At 32.9% G+C, this 19,026-nt stretch overlaps 1 protein-coding gene across 1 annotated transcript; it reads left to right on the top strand.

Annotated features, from left to right (window-relative positions):
- The first annotated feature begins 119 nt into the window (after positions 1-119).
- On the top strand, positions 120-15,790 carry LOC132752410 (semaphorin-5A-like). The gene is made up of 10 exons (XM_060742731.1): positions 120-314; positions 906-932; positions 1,221-1,262; positions 1,637-1,771; positions 8,354-8,626; positions 11,715-11,885; positions 12,591-12,632; positions 14,222-14,392; positions 14,664-14,834; positions 15,554-15,790. Coding segments are annotated over exons 4-10 (984 nt in total). The 5' UTR covers positions 120-314; positions 906-932; positions 1,221-1,262; positions 1,637-1,770; the 3' UTR covers positions 15,709-15,790.
- Positions 15,791-19,026: the final 3,236 nt, after the last annotated feature.

Here is a 19,026-nt window from a genome sequence, read left to right as displayed (position 1 = left end):
GTGCGACATTTCACGTTAACATTGCGACATTTAACGGCAAATGATTTTGCGAAATGTAGCGGCGGTTGCGACATTTAGTGGCAAGTGTGACATTTAGCGGCGTTGCGACATATAACGGCGCCACAAACATTATGGTTTAAATGACGTGATTTTGTGCCAGTATGGTCTTATCATGCTTTTGGTTTGATTTTCTCAGCAATGTCAATTGCTTGTAAATTTGGCTGGTGACCAGAAAGATGAAAATGTGAAATGTTGTGACACAACCCTCTGTAACCCCAGTCCATACAACAGAAAATTCAATAAAACCTTAATAGGTAATGTTATCTAAGACAAAACACTTATATCGTCAAATTATGTAATGTCGAACGTATTTTATGCTTAATTATTATCATAAAAGGCGTTTAGTTTAAAAACTGTGATTTTGAAACAGGTTCATGTTAATTGTGCAAGTATATATCACTTCTTTCGAGTTCGCTTACTGTAAATAACTAGAAGTGATGTCATGTCAGAACTCAATGTCGATACACGGGTAAAAAGCGATCGCACAACCCGTGGGTTAAGAGACTGAGACCTTAACCATAAGGCTACAGCTCCCTTTAGACTTTTGACAGGTTACAGAATATTAATAATTGGTATTCATTATCAATCCGAAAAAGCTGTTAGTCATAAAATTTAAATACATCATAACCAGACAAAATGTATTTAACCAATTTATCATAATCCGCAATTCTTTTAACAATACCTCATGTTGTCCAATGAAAATTTATTTTTCAAAAGTGTAGTATCTTTAATTTAATTAGATGTATCTATGATGTCAATAATGCAATATACAAATGCATTTCTTTTATCTAAAACCAATATTGGCAAACAGTTTTAAAGAACAACTTGTAATATAATATTTACAGAGCATTTCAAATGTCCAGAAGGAATAGGTAAATATTTTTCTTTTTATATACAGTCATCATGATTTCACAGACTTCTTATATGATATAAATATTATTAAACAACGATACGTGAATTGATTTGAGACTAGCTTATGAATGTAAGTCATTTAATAATTAAGTGATAAAATTATATAATTAGATGGTACCCTAAGATAGGGTAAACTTTTAAGTCGTTCGAACAACACAAATACCATACGTTTATGCACGGTCTTGGTTACGCTTTTCATTAAAGTGTGTATATATAAATATGATTTTTCTACATTTATGTCAACCCAGTACGACCAACAACAAAACCTCCATTGCCACCACGTACTACAAGTAAGTAGTGTTTTACACAGCAATTAGGCTTAAATGGAAAAGCCAATATTACTATTTTTAGATATAAACAGCTTTTACTTGCGTGATTTTTAAAAGAAATTATTAAATACTGTTGATACAATTAACCTTTAATGAATTTTTAACTCTATATAGCATCAGTTTTCTAGAGCTGAATATCTAATAGTTGCAACACTATTGCATTTCTTTCTTTGTCCTTTTCAATTTTATGCTATCGACACATTCCACTTTCTATTTTATTCTTCATTCATAAAGTGTACATCATCATGCAATGGTTTAACTCTTATCGGCGTTAGTTAACATTTGAACAAATCGTGGTTTTTAAATGTACAGTGTATATTTTTGTTGTTTTCAAGCTTTTCCTGCTCCAACAACAATTACAACCACGACACCACAGACTACCAAAACATCCAACTCCATTCCGACAACCAAAACAACCACACTCGCAGTCACAACTTCTGTTCCACCAAAAACAATTCCTCCAGTAACAAGTAAGAAATCTTTATTTTCTGTTTGTGATACATTTTATATTTCATAGCTTTATAACAATGTATATACCAATGTAATTCTCCTGTAAAACGTTCATTCAGCATTAAAATGTTATTTCTTTTCTATCAAAAAGGATTGTTTTATTAAATTGTTAGTTTTAAGTTTTAGTTTTGGCCATTTAAGTTATAGCAATGTAATATTTTGAAAGACAAAATACCAATGAGCCTTTTAGAAACAACAATAAACCTCGAATATTTCAAATAGTGATTAACTGTTACTAGTAATCTGACGTTTTGATGTCTTTCTGTATTTTAATTTCTACAGATACAATGGCAAGTATAAAAAGTACAATGTTTGTTATTGTAAAATATTAACAGCTAGTTCCTTGCTAAAGAGGAGTTTAACCTCTCAAGACATCGGAGAATATAATCATATACATGAATTTGTGAAATTAACATTAATTTAAATTGCATATATTGGTTATCAATATTTCCAGGATATGTCTTTGGTGGTTTTGACTGTAAAAACAATGTACATATTTTAGCATGCCATTTTTTATCTTTATTATATACAGAGGGTATTGAATGAATAAAGGCCACTTAGGTTTTATTATGACCCCATTCAAAGAAGAGGGGGTATATTGTTTTGCTAATGTCGGTCGGTCCGTCTATCGGTCTGTCCGTCAGTAGACCACATGGTTTCCGCTGATTATCTTCAAAACTATTTATCACAAAGTCTTCATATTTCACATAGTGATTGGTCACAACTAGTAGATAACCCTATTGATTTTGGGGTCACTATGTCAAAGGTCAAGGTTACAGGGGTCTTAAATGTCAGAATGGTTTCCGCTCATTATCTTGGTTACAATTCGTCACAAAGTCTTTATATTTCACATATTGATTGGTCATAGCTAGTAAATGACCCGTATTGATTTTGGGGTTACTAGGTCAAAGTTTTCATATTTCACATACTGACCGGTCTTAACTAGTCTTAACTAGTGAGTGACCGCTATTGATCAAAGGTCAAGGTCATAGGGTTCTTGAATGTTAGTATGGTTTCTGCCCATGATTTTAAAAGCTATTCATCACAAAGTCTTCATATTTCTAAATATTGATATGTCATAAGTATTAGATGAAGCCTATTGATTTTGGGTCACTAGTTCAAGGTCACAGGGACCTTAAATGTCAGAATGGTTTCCGCTCATTATCTGGAAAGCTTTTTATCACAAAATCTTCATTAATTTTTTTCCTATAATTGAAAACTTCCATGTACCCATTTATGGCAAGTTTCTATAACAAAATTACCAATAGTGTGTGTCAATGGCTAGAAAGGGGGGCATATGTGTCGTTCGACATTTCTTGTTGGACTCGTTGATTTTTTCAACAATGTCAAGTGTATATTAACTTGACTGGTGCACAGAATGATATTCATGTGAAATATTGTGACACAACTCTCTGTGGTCCAAGCCCACGCATCAGGAAAATCAATAAAACTGATATAATAAATGTTATCTGGGATAAGATATAAACGATAACGTGAAGGAAATTATATTTTATGTTTGATTATTCCTCAAAAATAAATTTACCTTCAAACCTTGATTTTGAAACAGGTTCATGCAACTTGTACTTATCACTTCCGAGTCCGCTATCTGAAAGTAACTTTAACTGAGGACTGATGGCATGCCATGTAGTTACGAATTATTGAACTACAGCAAAATCATACTTTCTGGTACATTTCAAACATATGTACTAATCATTCGATAAAGCATTTATGTGCTATATTCTTTTATCATTCTCTAAAATTTTTATTTAAGCCTGCGTTTAGGATGTAAAGATTCGCTGAGGCTTTTACTCTCCCTAGACAAAAAAAAACAATGAAGCAAATTTTCAAAAAATATATGTAATCAGTTGGCGTATATAAGCAAACGAGAATAATTGATTATTAAAAAGTTCATCCATGTTGCCGAATAAACATGGAAGAATTGAGTTGGTGAAAGTTTTTGTCGTTGTCATCGTGGGTGCTGCCATGTTGTTTCTGATAGTTGTTTACCCTCGCTGTTGTAGAATATAAGTTTTCTTAAAAGTTAGTTTAAACAATGTTTATTTCCAGAAGTTACAAAACATAGATATACATTACAACCAGAGACATTGTATAACAAGAATCATGAAAAAATGCAGATATAAATCTAGTGGTAAACAATGCTAAAGAATTAATAACTTTAAAAAATTCGGAAGTCCAAGACTTATATAAGTTCATTTCCTAAGTGAGTGGAAAAAGATGACGACTGACGCGTCAAAATAACATATATAATGTCTTGAGATATGAATTTACAATAAAAGTGATAAAAAAGTCCTAGTGTGGAACTGAGTTGTTTGCTACCGATAAGACAGTTAACTAAATATGATATATAAATCATGCTTATGAAGTCGTTCTGTAACATGTGCAAGCACTATGATGTGAAACGTTTGGTGGGGACAATGTATTTTTGGATGCAACTGAAGATATTTGTGTTATGTTCAAAGTTGAGATATTCAGAGCCATATAGTAAATTTTGAACAGTTAAAGGACACTGAAGGTTTGCAAAGAAAGTATTTCTTTTAACTTGAAAGTTTGGACAAGAAAGAAGATGATGCTTAATGGTTTCAATATTACCACAGGAACAGTGTGAGTCGTTGAAAATAGATTTGCGAAAAAAAGATTGTGATTTAAAGATTTACAGCCTAGACGTAAACGAGTGTGAAACACTTGTGCTTTTCTATCACCAGTAAGATAGTATAAGCGGGGCTTTTAAAGTTGGCTATCCAATTTTGATTTAAAGGTTTCTAACGTTGCACTTGATTTAATTTCATCGCATAGATTGTTCCAGTAACGGATAACAGAGGGGAAAAAAAGAATCTTGATATAGTTGAGTCCTAGAGTTTATAATTGGTATGTTATTGAAGTTACGTAATTGGTACCTATCTTGTGTTGGTTCAGGGATTATGTTTGATAAGTAATTTGGTGTAATGTGGTTTTTTATTTTGTAAAGTGTTATCCGTTTGTGTTTCTTCCTGCGAGTTGCTCATTATTTTCGTTATAAAGTTTTTCAATTCTACAAAGTTTAGTCGCTCCCGTGATAATACGCGCTGTTTCTATTTGAACAGATTCGATCTTTTGTTTTTCGTAGTTTTTGCAGTTATTCCAGGCAACATCACTATATTCTAAAAGTGGTCATATGAAAGTTAAATAAAGTTTTGTAAGACAGTCTCTATTGAAAATAATTTTGAATGCTCTTAAAATTCCAATACATTCCTAAGCCCGGGATACAGCTGGCGAGATATGAGAGTGCCATTTTCTTTCGCTTTGAAAAGTTATGCCTAAATGATTATGTTCACCAAAATCTTTAATTATGGCGTCGTTCATTTTTATATCCGGGTGTAGAGGTTTGTTTTTTTACTTGAGAATATCATGGACTGTCTTATTGGGATTGAAATCGATTAACCAGGAATTTGCCCCAAAATGTATTTTTTGCAAGTCATTCTTAAAATAGAAGAGGTAGAGTCAGGTAGGTGAACAAGTAGATAGAGGCTAGTGTCGTCGGCAAAAAGTCTGATGTTTGATTTTACCTTACTGACTATATAATTTTTATAAATGAGGAATAACAGAGGTCCTACGCTTGAGCATTGTGGCACACCAGCTAATATATTACTCCAGTTTGACATTGAAATTCTAATAACAACACGTTATGACGATTTGACAAATATGAAGTGAACCATTGGTGAAGTTGACCGGATATTCCTATCGACGATAATTTACTAAGTAGGCAACTGTGCCAATCACGGTCAAACGCCTTTGAGATATCACAAAAGACCATTCTTATTTCTTTGCAATCATCAAGGGCTTTTCAAATATCATTATAAATGAATATCAGTTGTTTAATGGTGGAGTCACCTTTTGTAAACCCAGATTGAAATTCAGAAAGAATTTTGCTTGATGTCACAAAATTGAAGATATGTTTATGAATATACCGTTCTATGAGTTTACCTAGGCAGCTTAAAAGTGATATAGGTCTATAATTCGCGGGGGAAGAAGGGTCAGATTTTTAAAGACTGGGGTTACACAGAGGCAAATGTTATGAGTTCGTTCCATACGTCGGTAGCTGGATGTATGCCAGATAGAAGTTTGTTAAAAAAGAAGAAAGTGGTGCAGCAAATGTGTTCATAGCTACTTTTAAAAGACGGGGACTTATAAAATCAGGCCCAAACGTTTTCGACGGATTAATATTAGCAATTGAATCCTTTACGTCCTGTTGCGTAATGATAATATATGTAAGTGGTGTTGTTGGATGAGCGTGAAGTGTTAGAGGATCCCCGTTGTTGCCATCAACAGTAGATTGTTGAGAGAAATAGTCATTGAATAGGTTTGCTTTTCGTTGTCGTTATTTGCATGTTGGGTTTGAGTGATTAAAAGAGGCATGCAGTCTGTTTGTTTGAGTTTTGATTTTGCTAGTTTGAACCATTGTTTAGGATTTAATGTATTGTTATTTAGTTTTTCAATAAAATTATTATGATGCTAAGCTTTGGCTTTCTTTATTTCAAGCGTTTCTTCGTTACGTTTTCTATGAAATGTGTCCCAATAATAATTGGTATTGTTCTTTATAGCTATACTGTGTATTCTTTGACGAGAGCGAACTAGCATTGGACCAAGGGACATCATTTGGGCAGATTGTAACGTTTTTTTTTATTGGGAATCGATTCTTTTGCAGCATCTAAAATTGTATCTAATAATAATGGCGTTGCAATGTCAATGTTTTCTATTGAAAGGATATTGTTTCAATTGGTACTCGACAATATATTATTAAATTTGGTATAATAATCTCCATCATATTTCCATATGTGCCTTTAAAATGACAGTTGTTTCGTTTTAGTTTAAGTATAGTAACTATAGGACAGTTATATCTAACTTGGTCTGGAATAAACGGATAAGAAACAAAACTTGTTAATATCGAGTTATGATTTTTAACTATAAATAAATCAATAAGGGAACTAGAGGATTCTGTAAAGTGTGTTGGTTTTGCGATTTTTGGTGCATATTTTATGATGACAACCGATTATTAAGTTTGTGTTATTCAGGGTTAAGTAAATTGCAGTTGAATTCACCTGTGATAATTATGTTTTGGTAATTTGTGTTGTATGTTCGAGAAGAATCCATTAGTAATTATTTGCACTCGGGGGACGGTAGAACCCACCTAAAAAGAACGATTTTGAATTATGTGTTATTTCAAGCCAAAGAGCCACGATTTCAGGATTCTTATTTTGTCGAAAATACCATTCAGTAAGTAAATTGCCACAGCTCTTGCTGTTCTATTTAAGCGGTCGTAATGAAATGGACTATCAAAATTCGGAATATTAATATCTTCATTTCTTATAACAGGAGAAAGCCAGATTTCGGTGGATACTACAATGTCATATGGCTGTGCTTCAATGTCATTTAGATAGATTTTTAAACGAAGACTATCAATGTATATATGCATTCTGCTCAATCCACTATCCAGTATATTATAGGGAGGAGAATCTACATCATTAGACTCAGAGAGATTAGATTTTTGCGAGCCTGGTTCCGGACCTGGGTTTGGATAAACTGAGCCAGAAATAAAAAGTAATAAACTATAATATAATGGAAACAGGGGAAAAATTAATTTGTGGACGGTGATGAACATGTGAAGAGGCTTATAGTGTATTAGGTGTACGTTAAAATTTATGATAAATGTCGCCAGGTGTCGTGCAGTTAACACGTAATTCATGTAATAACGTCAAGAGATATGGTATAGAGCTGTACATCACACCATCTCACAGTGCAAGAACATGACAGAACGCTACCAGCATTAAAGTGATTTGACAATTAACATGTAATCTATTCAGCAGCAAACAAACTTAATGATAAAATATAAGGAAAACAACGGGTAACACGAGTTTAAGAAAAAAAGTAAAACTGTAGTAGGATATCAAAAACATATAATTGACTAAATAAGTAAAAACGGACCTGATAAATATTCTCGATTTCGATGGCGCACTAGTAGCATGTGATGTTGAAACATTATACGTTAAAGTATAAGAGCAGACGCTTATTTACATTATACCATTATAAATCTTTAAGTTACTCTAAATAAAAATACAAACTAAAAGTGTACAGTACACATGAAACTATAGGTCTGTCAAAATACAGTATATGTAATATCCTTCGATTATGCATGAAATTAGGTGTAAAACACAGAACATTGTTTCATGCTCAAGTAAAATTAATAATATAGTCAGATAATTAAAGCGGCATGCCTGCGGTTTCTAATCTTTGTAAAGAAATATTTCATGTTTTAAAAAATAAAATAATTTCAACCAACTTAAAAGTTATTTCATCGGTTGATTTGTACGCATCTTTTGCTGTATATATTGTCGCAAATTGATTCATTTTACACACTGTTGATTATATGTTATGGAACATGTTAATCACTTGTGGATATCCGAGGATGGTTTTACACAGACATATCAGATATACGTTTATTCAAATCTAAGTTTAATGAATGACGAAGGAAATATTTCTTCTTTAAGTGCGCTCTATTTGCCCATCTCACTTGACACAGCGAGTACCGGCAGAATATATTCACTTGTACGGAGACAAATGTTATGAGTTCGTTCCATACGTCGGTGGCTGGATGTACGCCAGAAAAGATTGTCATAGGAAAGGAGGACATATGTTGTCTATAACAAACGCTGGGGAACAAGCTTTTATTTCGAATCTGATTTCAAAAGGTTATGTTATAACAACACTATGGCTAGGTTTGGATGATCGGGTGAACGAAGGACAGTTCAATTGGGACACAGGTTTGCAACTTGTTTACATATAACCATGATATCTCTTTCTATTTTATAGTACTGAATCTCTTTGTTAACTGATATATTAATTTGTATGCTATCACTATAAGGTATGTTAGTGAGACACTGTGTGTTAAGTATGAGATTCATATTTAAGCTAATTCCAACCAAAGATATCACTTAAGGTGGTTCATACCCCCACCAGCAACCTTACCTTCTTGAAAAAAGTGGTCTGAAGCAAAATTTGAACTCTACGTATAATTTATGTTGCTTCGTTTGTATACCAATAATTATTACAACTAAAAACGTATCTTCAAGAAAAAAAAATTCTATTGTTATAACAGTGTCCTTGACATTGACCCTAGGGGATTCAATAGCAATCAAAACAGGGATCTTTATATATGTTTGCTGTATACCAAGTTTGATTACAATATGTCATTCCTATCTCTAGTTATTGTCCGGAAACCATTTTTCTATTTCAAGTAACAGTGACATTGACATTTATCACACTTGGTCCAAACGCAATACCAACCTTGGTATTCATATAAGCTTGCTATTTTCCAAGTATGATAACACTATCTCATTGCTAACCAATTTTCTATTGTCAGTAACGGTGACATAGATCTTAAGGGGTTTAAATGCAATACCAACTTGGGTCTTCATAAAAGCTTGCTATATACCAATTCTGTTACATATCTACCTTCTAGTTTGAGTTATTTCTGGAAATCATTTTTCTATTTTTAGTAATGATAACCTTGACCTTGAACCAGGGGTCAAATAACAATCCCATGTTTTGAGGTCTAATAAGCTTGCTATATACTTAATTTGATGACAATAACTCATTCATAACTCTAGTTATTTTCAAAAAAAAATATATTTTAGTAACAGTGACATTGACCTTGACCTTGAACCGAGTGCATCCAAAACAATCCCACTCTGGGTATTCTTGTAAACTTGCTAACTACAAAAGTTGATAACAATATGTCATTCCCGATTCTAGTTTTTGTCCGAAAACAATTTTTCTATTTTTGTTACTGTGATCTTGACCTTGATCCCAGGGGGATCCAGAAGCAATCCCAATCTGGGTCTTCAGATAAGCTAGCATTATACAATATTTGAAGACAATACCTCAATCCTACCTCTTCTTTATTTTTAGTTACAGTGACATTGACCTTGACCCCCAGGGGTCCAATTGCAATCCCACCGAAGTTTTCTAAATTTGATTACAATATATCATTCCTAAATCTATATTTTATCGGAAACCATTTTTCCATTTTAGAAACAGTGACCTTGACCGGAGGGGTTCATAAACAATCCCAACAACGGTCTTCTCATAAGTTTTCTATGTATCTAATTTGATTACTGTATATTATTCTTATCTCTTGTTATTGTTCAGAAACAATTTTTCTTTTTTTGTAACAGTGACCTTGACCTTGATCCTGGGGGTTGAAATTCAATACCAGCCTGGGACTTTATATACGCTTGCTATATATTATGTTTGATTACAATATATCATTATTAACTGAAATTGTCCGAAAACAATTTTTCTAATTTTAGAAACAGTGACTTTGACCTTGACCCAAGGTGGTTCATTTGCAGACCCAATCTGGGTCTTCATATAAGCTTGTTGTATATCAAATTTGATTACAATATCTCATTTCTATCTCTAGTTATTGTCCAAAAGCGATTTTAACAGTAACCTTGACACGAGGACGTCCAAAAGCACCCGAGGTTTTCTTTGAAGCTTACATTAAAATATACATGTTCTATTCTTAACACTAAAATTTGTCCAAAAACCATTTTCTTTTTTAGGAACATTTACTTTGACCTTTACACAAGGGGTTCAAATCCAAAATCAACCTGGGTCTTTATAAAATTTTGCTATATATCAAGTTTAATTAAAATATTATATCATTCCTAACTCTAGACATTTTCCGGAAACCATTTTTCTCTTTTTAGAAAAAGTGACGTTGACCTTGACCCGTGGGGGTTCATTTGCAATCACAACCTAGGTCTTCATGTAAGGTTGCTATATATCGAACTTGATAACAATATCACATTCATATCTCTCGTTATTGTCTGGAAACTATTTTTCTATTTTGAGTGACCTTGACATTGATCCAAGGCGCGGAGGGGGGGGGGTGAAAAGCAATTCCAACCTGGGTCTTCATATGAACTTGCTTTATACCAAGTTTGATTACAATGTCTCATTAGTAACTGTAGTCCGTGTACGGAAACCTTTTTTTCTTTCTATTTTTAGTAACGGTGACCGTGACCTTGATACGAAGCGTTCAAATGTTAATACAAACCTATGTCTTCATATCAAAGCTTATTTATACAAAGTTTGATAACAATGTCTCATTGCTAACTTTAGTTATTGTCTGGAATAAATCGTTCGAAAACAAGAAGTAAACCGACCCGATAGATGAACCGACTGACCAACCGACAAGCTGACTGCACTAACCCCCTCCCCCTTAACTTTGTTTGTGGGGGGTATAATAACACTATGTCCAATCATATTAATGTAGTTATTACATTTCATGCAATCACATGTTGCATTTTTGTTTTTCATTCTATAACGTATGCATACATGTTGTTTTTAAGAAATTATAAGTTCGTCCATTATGTGTTTCATTCATTTTTCATCCCAAAAGTATCGTTCAGTATTATATTATATATTTGTATTATTCATTGTTAAACACGAGAATGTGTACAGTTTACGTGACCTTATTACACTGTAATAAAATCTGTTTTGTTCTGTTCTGTTCATTAACTTTAGAAAATTTTAGTGGAATTCTTTTGTAAAATTGAAAACATGATGTATAGAAATGTCCGTTCCTCAACAATACAATTCGAGAATAAGTTAGACCAGAAGAAAAAAGTAAGCATAGAAGAATTTAAAGAAGCATCTTTAATTGCTGTTGAAAAGTCAAACATTTCATCATATTTTGCATTATGAAGTAGTGTTGTTATTATAAGAGACGGACACAATTTTGATGATTTTTTATATTTTTTGATCAACCATTTAAGGCCTTTACCATTAAAAGAGTTGTTTTATTTCTTAAATGCCACCTTTACATGTTTACATTGTCCGTAGGTGTTAAAGTGAATTATACTAATTGGGCTCCCGGGCGAAATGTTGACCCCTATCATGACCAGAGAGATTGTGTTGTTATGATCGTGGCTAGATATGGAAAATGGGACGACGTTGATTGCGATGCTCTGGTAAATGGAAGACTCATTTCGTATAATTGGATGTGTCAATACAGTAGGTTATAGTTTCTGCTGTTATTTTATATGACCGCCCTTCATATAAAAAACATATTGGCGTTAAATTGTTCTTACAGAGAATTAACAAATTTTATCTAAATTTAAAATTTTAGTACACATATTCTTTTTCAATTACTCATTTTACGTTCTTTTTTTTCAAGACAAGTTTTGCATTTATTTTGTTATTTTGAAAGAAAATTGAATAAACAGTGTTTTTCTGTGAATGCGAAGTTACCACATTTTAAGTTTAATTTGGAGCCTGTAGGGAATATCAAAATCTTTTTTCCTCGTTTTAGAAATGAAATATAGCCAACAGTAATTGTGTCGCTAAATAAAATCACTTTTGGAGTTCGGATACGAGGTATTAAATAAGAAGGCGTAGTCGGAATGATACATTATGGTCAAACAGTGATTTTATAAAGCGATAAACATTGTTCGATTCTAAATCGAAATAAGAAAATAAATGCCTACCTGATATCAAGCTAAATTGTGCCTGATGTGTTTCCGTATTTATTTTCAGCACGTCGCATTTTTAATGGTTGCATCACATGTGTAAAAATGAATCGTCAACGGTGAATTTTGTTGCATATTGTCTTTCTATGTTCAATAGTTAAAGATGCGGGTCGTGCTAGAATTTGTGATAACCCACATTGTCTCATAACAAAATAGTGTGATTAAGATTATTTGTCTTGATCTTTTTCAGATTTTGAGACTCAAGTGATTAGTGCGTTGCCAAATAAGCCTAGTACGACATTTATTTTTGATAAACTTTTTTGTCAAATTTCTTACCGTATTTTGCAATTCTTTGTACAATGACTAGTTCAAATAATAATATATAAATGTCTTAATTTCTCCACGTGTTTTGCCAACTTAAACATTTTTGAGTTTTTATGCCCCCACAATGTGGGTGCATATAGCGTTGCACTTGTCCGTCCGTCCGTCCGTCCGTCCGTCCGTCCGTACGTCCCGAAATCTTGTGAACGCAACTCCTCTTAAACCGGATGGCAGATTTTGCTTAAACTTACAGGGATGGACAACCTTAATATGTAGATGGTAGTAAAGGAAGGAATTTTTGCTGTGACCAAATTTAAGAGAATTATGGCCCTTTGTTGATATTTTTACTAGATACTATATAGAAATTTTGTGAACGCAACTCCTCTTAAACCGGATGACAGATTTTGCTTAAACTTACAGGGATGAACAACCTTAATGTGTAGATGGTAGTAAAGGAAGGAATTTTTGCTGCGACCAAATTTTACAGAATTATGGCCCTTTGTTGATTTTTTCACTATATACTATGTAGAAATTTTGTGACCGCAACTCCTCTTAAACCGGATGGCAGATTTTGCTTAAACTTACAGGGATGAACAACCTTAAGGTGTAGATGGTAGTAAAGGAAGGAATTTTTGATGCGACCAAATTTTACAGAATTATGGCCCTTTGTTGATTTTTTCACTATATACTATGTAGAAATTTTGTGAACGCAACTCCTCTTAAACCGGGTGGCAGATTTTGCTTAAACTTACAGGGATGAACAATCTTAAGGTGTAGATGGTAGTAAAGGAAGGAATTTTTGCTGCGACCAAATTTTACAGAATTATGGCCTTTTGTTGATTTTTTCACTATATACTATGTAGAAATTTTGTGAATGCAACTCCTCTTAAACCAAATGGCAGATTTTGCTTAAACTTCCAGGGATGAACAACCTTAATGTGTAGATGGTTTTAAAGTAAGGAATTTTTGCTGCGACCAAATTTAACAGAATTATGGCCCTTTGTTGATTTTTAGTTTTCAACTTGTGGCACATGTAGTCCAAAAAATATTTGACCTAGAGTCATAAGATTGACAGAACAGTGGCGTGTGGGGGCATCCGTGTCCTATGGACACATTTCTAGTTGTGTCTATGGGTTTACTTCATACAATCACCTTCAGTGTTGGTTAAATATTTTGTTTTTGGAAAAGATTCCAGTCATTGGATTTTTGTCAGGACGAACGACAACTCTGCTTAGAGCTTCAGGGTGTGGTATTACAAAACATGTTTTTATAGTAAAAATGACAAAAATGTTTTACAATAATGGACTTTCGCTTAACTATGTACATATTTAAACAAATACTGTATGCTTTTTCAGTAGAAATTGTTTTAAAATTGCTCTGAATTATGCGATTATAATTATTTTCTATTGTACTGGTTACTTTAATGTAAGGTTTTTATTTCGTTATATAGATACATATCAAATAGATAAAAATCAAAGGTGCGTATATAACAAACAATATCTGTATACTTCAAATTGACATTCAAACAGACACAATATGTTTTCCCTTTTATAATTTCAGTAGATGGAAATTGGAGCCATTGGCACAAATGGAGCGCGTGCTCTGTCACGTGTGGAACCGGAAGTCAAAGTCGTACAAGAGACTGCAACAATCCGGCACCACAACATGGCGGAAATTTTTGCTTTGGTTTAAGATCTGAAACCTCAACGTGCAACATTAAAATATGTCCACGTAACTAAATTACTAAATAGTGCAATCCTTCAAAAATGTATTTTACACATGAATACATATTTAAACTTCATACTTCAATGTTTTTTAATATTTGCTTACTTATTTACGTTTTTTTTTTATAAATATTTCGGATTGTTTTGTGTTTGCTATTACTGATATAACTATCAACAAGCCGTCATATAAAAACCATAATATGCGTAACATACAATATCTATATACTTCAAATTGACATTCAAACAGACAAAATATGTTTTCCCTTTTATATTTTCAGTAGATGGAAATTGGAGCCCTTGGCACACATGGAGCGCGTGCTCTGTCACGTGTGGAACCGGAAATCAAAGTCGTACAAGAGACTGCAACAATCCGGCACCACAACATGGCGGACATTTTTGCTTTGATTTAGGAACAGAAACCTCAACGTGCAACATTAAAGATTGCCCACGTAACTAAATAACTAAATATTACAATCCTTCTCTTTGTCCCTCAAATATGTAATTTCTATATGAGTACATATATAAACTTCATACTTCAATTTTTTTTTAATATTTGCTTACTTATTTACTTTTCTATTTATATTTCGGATTGTTTTGTGTTTGCAATAACTGATATTATTATAAATAAGCCGTCAGTTCTCCACTGATCCTCTACATAGACAAATTAAAGTTGTTTTTTTTACTAGTAAAGCTAATATTCTTTTATCAACAAATTGTATTTAAAACAAGCCCTAATTTTTATTTGTAATGGACGCTCATAAGAAAATGATAAAACGATTTTTACAGCTCTAAAGGAGCGTCGACGTAGGACTGACTGCAGCTGTTTAAGATAATTATTTTCTGATTAACGTCTCACTTACTTACACTTAAGCCTACTTTTCGAAGACACGCGTCAGTTTATTCAGATAGACGCGACGTTTAGATAAAAATATAAATACACAATTTCGAATATAGTTAATGAGGAAAATACTGGCAGAATTTTAAAATTTATGCCTTTTTATTGGGCGAAAAAGTGGAACGGGGACAAAAAGTAATTAAGATATGAAATCTAGTATGCTATAAGTGTTAAGTTGATAACGATCTATTGGATAAGCGTAATAGTACAAACAAAAGCATGATTCATTGTGAAATAAATGGTTCATAACTGTGCTTTTATTATCCATTTCAGATTGGATGCCATTCTACGAAACCGCACCTTGTAGCGTCACATGCGGAGTAGGTTTTGTTCAGCTAAGGAGAAATTGCTCCACAGGCAACACTAAGGATTGTCATGGCAATGAAAATAGTGAAAAGCCTTGTCACCTTAAAGATTGCTCCAACTGATATTTGTTTAAATTATCTAATGATGATAATATTTTAACAAATCATTGAATTTATATAAATCTTATTCAATAGAAAAAATCAACTCCCATTATGTCGACACCAACCTTGGGGTTTCTTTTGTTCAATATTAATAAAAAAAACACTTTCATATAAAAAAATGACTGTAATAATTTAAACAGCAAGTCAGTTTTTGTACAGAATATTCGGCGCGTGAAAACATAAATTGACAACACATAACATGCCATATTATTTTGCCAAAAATATTATGATGTGATACTTTAATGATTAATTAAAGGAAGAGATAGGGATCTGTTATAATTGGCTCCTGATGGGAACCTAAATAATTAAGTCATTGATTATATTATAATCGCTATGGGCACCGTAGGGAACGTGTTACGTATCGCGTTTTTCTGTTACAGTATAGAATTTTCAAGATGGAGGATTATTTGTGGGGAAAACTGGTAGGTGAGTTTTATTCCGATCCATACTACGAGTAGTTTAGTTTTTAAAAGATGGTTTATGCTTTTCTTGTCAGGAACTGGATCGGGTATCTAGTCATATATTTCTTTAGACCCTGCACCGCAGTATAATCTCTATATTGTCTCATAAATTTGCAGATTTGACAGATTGAAAATTCGAATCAAGAGACCAACGCATTTTTCTCCCATTCCGACATTATTTAAGCATGCCTACAAAAAGTAAAAACAAAACGTGAGACCTTTATGTTTAGAAACGTTTATAAAAGTAAACGACCAGTTGAACCTATTTTCGTGTTCGCCAGATACGTTTGAAAAAATAAACAATGCTACAGTATAGAGCAAGATGACTTGTTCAGGGTTATAGCATAGACCGAGCGATTTTTATCCGATTTTGTTACAGTATATACCCAGATTTCGGTTACAGCTTAATCCTCGATATTTTTATATATACTATGTAAAATGTATGAATGATACGTAGACTTTTAAATCGTAACTCGACTGGTGAGCTTATTGGGACGATGGCTATTCGTCCGTCTGTCGCATGTACACATGCGTGCCCAATCTCATCCGCTTAGTAACAACTTGACCAAATTTATTGAAATTTACATGATTTCTACCAAGTTGTTCAAATGGTTTCGGTTGCAATCTGGGATACGAAAACCAAAAATGAAGATAATTAAAAAGGCAATGTGTTAAAACCCTTCTTCTCTTGAACCAAAAAGCATTTTAATCAAATAAATAGAAATTATGACCCTATCGTCATTTCAAATGCTTCTTTGTTGAAGTGAAGATTATTTTGTCATTGTTAAATAAAAAGTCGTTTACTTTTATTTCAGATATCCTATATAGAAGTTTTCATGTTTCTGAAAAGGAAAATAATATTGAAAGATATAGAATATAAATTAATTAAGGAGACAATTACAATATATTTTCCATAGAGTCTGGTGGAGGAACATAAAAGTGGCAGAGTCGGGATAAGGTCGCCGACTTCAAATTATCTTTCACTTACTGCTGTGGTTGAAATCCAGTGATGACGATGGATTTTTTGTATGTGATGAATATATCAAGCTAGTTTATGGGAGGCCGGTGGCTCTAGTCGTTCAGACCCGCTAGTGTCTGAAATGTTTCACAAAGGGGTTTATGTGGTCTATCTTTACAGTAAAACAGGAATGTATCGGTGAAACTTAAAACCCAAGAAAACTAAGAATAACAAACCTTTTAAATACTTACAAAATACATTATTGTAGATGATAAGTCCAACTTAAAATAAGTTTTAAGGTTGCAGTATTTCTCACTTGAATACTGTTTAATGTTTAATCACCCTTATGGTATGTTGCCTTCTTTTATAATTGTGTCTTTTGACAGCTTATCTGTGGTATGCAGGCTTCATAATCTCGATCCCCTCTCAAAATTCATTTATTTTTAGTTTCACCCATTGTATTCTCGTTAGGGCAGGCGCAATTTTTAACCTAGGGGATAATATGCCGCTTTTCATGGAATGGCTCTAACGTGTTACATTGAAGGTTCCTTGGTACCGCCATATGAAACACATCTACAGATGTTAATAAAATCTACTAAAGTTTAGCAGTTCATGTCAAATGATGAATTCTGCTAGAGCCGGTGCTAGGAGGCGTGGACAGTAGCTTGAAGTTACCAGTACCGTCCATGAACAGTACGCTCAATCAAATCGAGCCTGCTACATTTCCGTGTTTCCGTGTTGGACTTTCCTTAAGGAATCTGTTTTTCTCTATTTTATTACTAACAGGCATTATAATGTGTAATGGTACAAAGCAATAATCTTTCTTCTCTCTATACAATTTGATAACAAGTACTGTTGTTGTTGTGAAAACAGTTCTTACATAGGACATTACTTATTCTGCAAAAAGTCTCAATTTGAATATAAGTACTCAAAATAAGGAAAATAGAAAGCTACATGTATAACTTTTCTTTTGAAGAAATAATGTAATACAACCATTCAAGAATATATTTAATAGAAATGACGAATGGGTTATTTCATACACAAACCTTATTTGAAATTTGGCAAATATCTAAGCTGTAGCCAAAATCTGGGTATATACTGAAACAAAATCGGATCAAAACCGCTCGGTTTACACTGTAACCCTGCAAACTTCACCTCGCTCTATACTGTAGCATTGTTTATTTTTTCAAATCAATTTGACGAACAGGAAATAGGTCCAACTGGTCGTTCACTTTTGTAAACGTTTATTAACATGTCGCCGGCCTACTCAATGGGTAATGATAACGAACGCACTGGGTTGGTTCGAGAGATTCTATTATATTTACATGGTAAATACGCTCCTGTAATGACATACATAAACAATAATAAGACACGGAAAATACAAACAATTAACAATACAAATTCCGATCAATTGAAATACAATACACAATTACATATAAGGCATTAAATACAAACGTTTACCTGCAGATATATCAATAAATAACTACAAAAAGGATGATAATAGTTTTTAAAGCATAAATGGCTGTTTACATTTGTTTTCAAAATATGGCGGATATCGATTACTCGATAGTGATTGGTTATTGATTTGTTATTGATAGAGAGGAGGTTAATCGAAATAAATACAGTAAAGAACGAAAGTATAAGGAGGTCTGACTACACTTACTATAAGCTACCACTACATTATAAACTATCTACTTTAGTTTGGTGTTCAAATTATACTTTATTATTATGTAATTATGAATGTTTTATATTATAGTTATTAGTGTATGATTTGATCTTAATGTAGATACGTGTATATAATCATGTAGATAAGGTACTTTTATAAATAGTGTATGTTTAGTTAGTGTAAGTGTGTATCAT

Source organism: Ruditapes philippinarum, unplaced genomic scaffold (genome assembly GCF_026571515.1).
Source record: "Ruditapes philippinarum isolate M1 unplaced genomic scaffold, ASM2657151v2 ctg5321_1_1_1_1, whole genome shotgun sequence".
NCBI lineage: Eukaryota > Metazoa > Mollusca > Bivalvia > Venerida > Veneridae > Ruditapes > Ruditapes philippinarum.
This window is presented reverse-complemented; position numbering and strand designations above follow the sequence as displayed.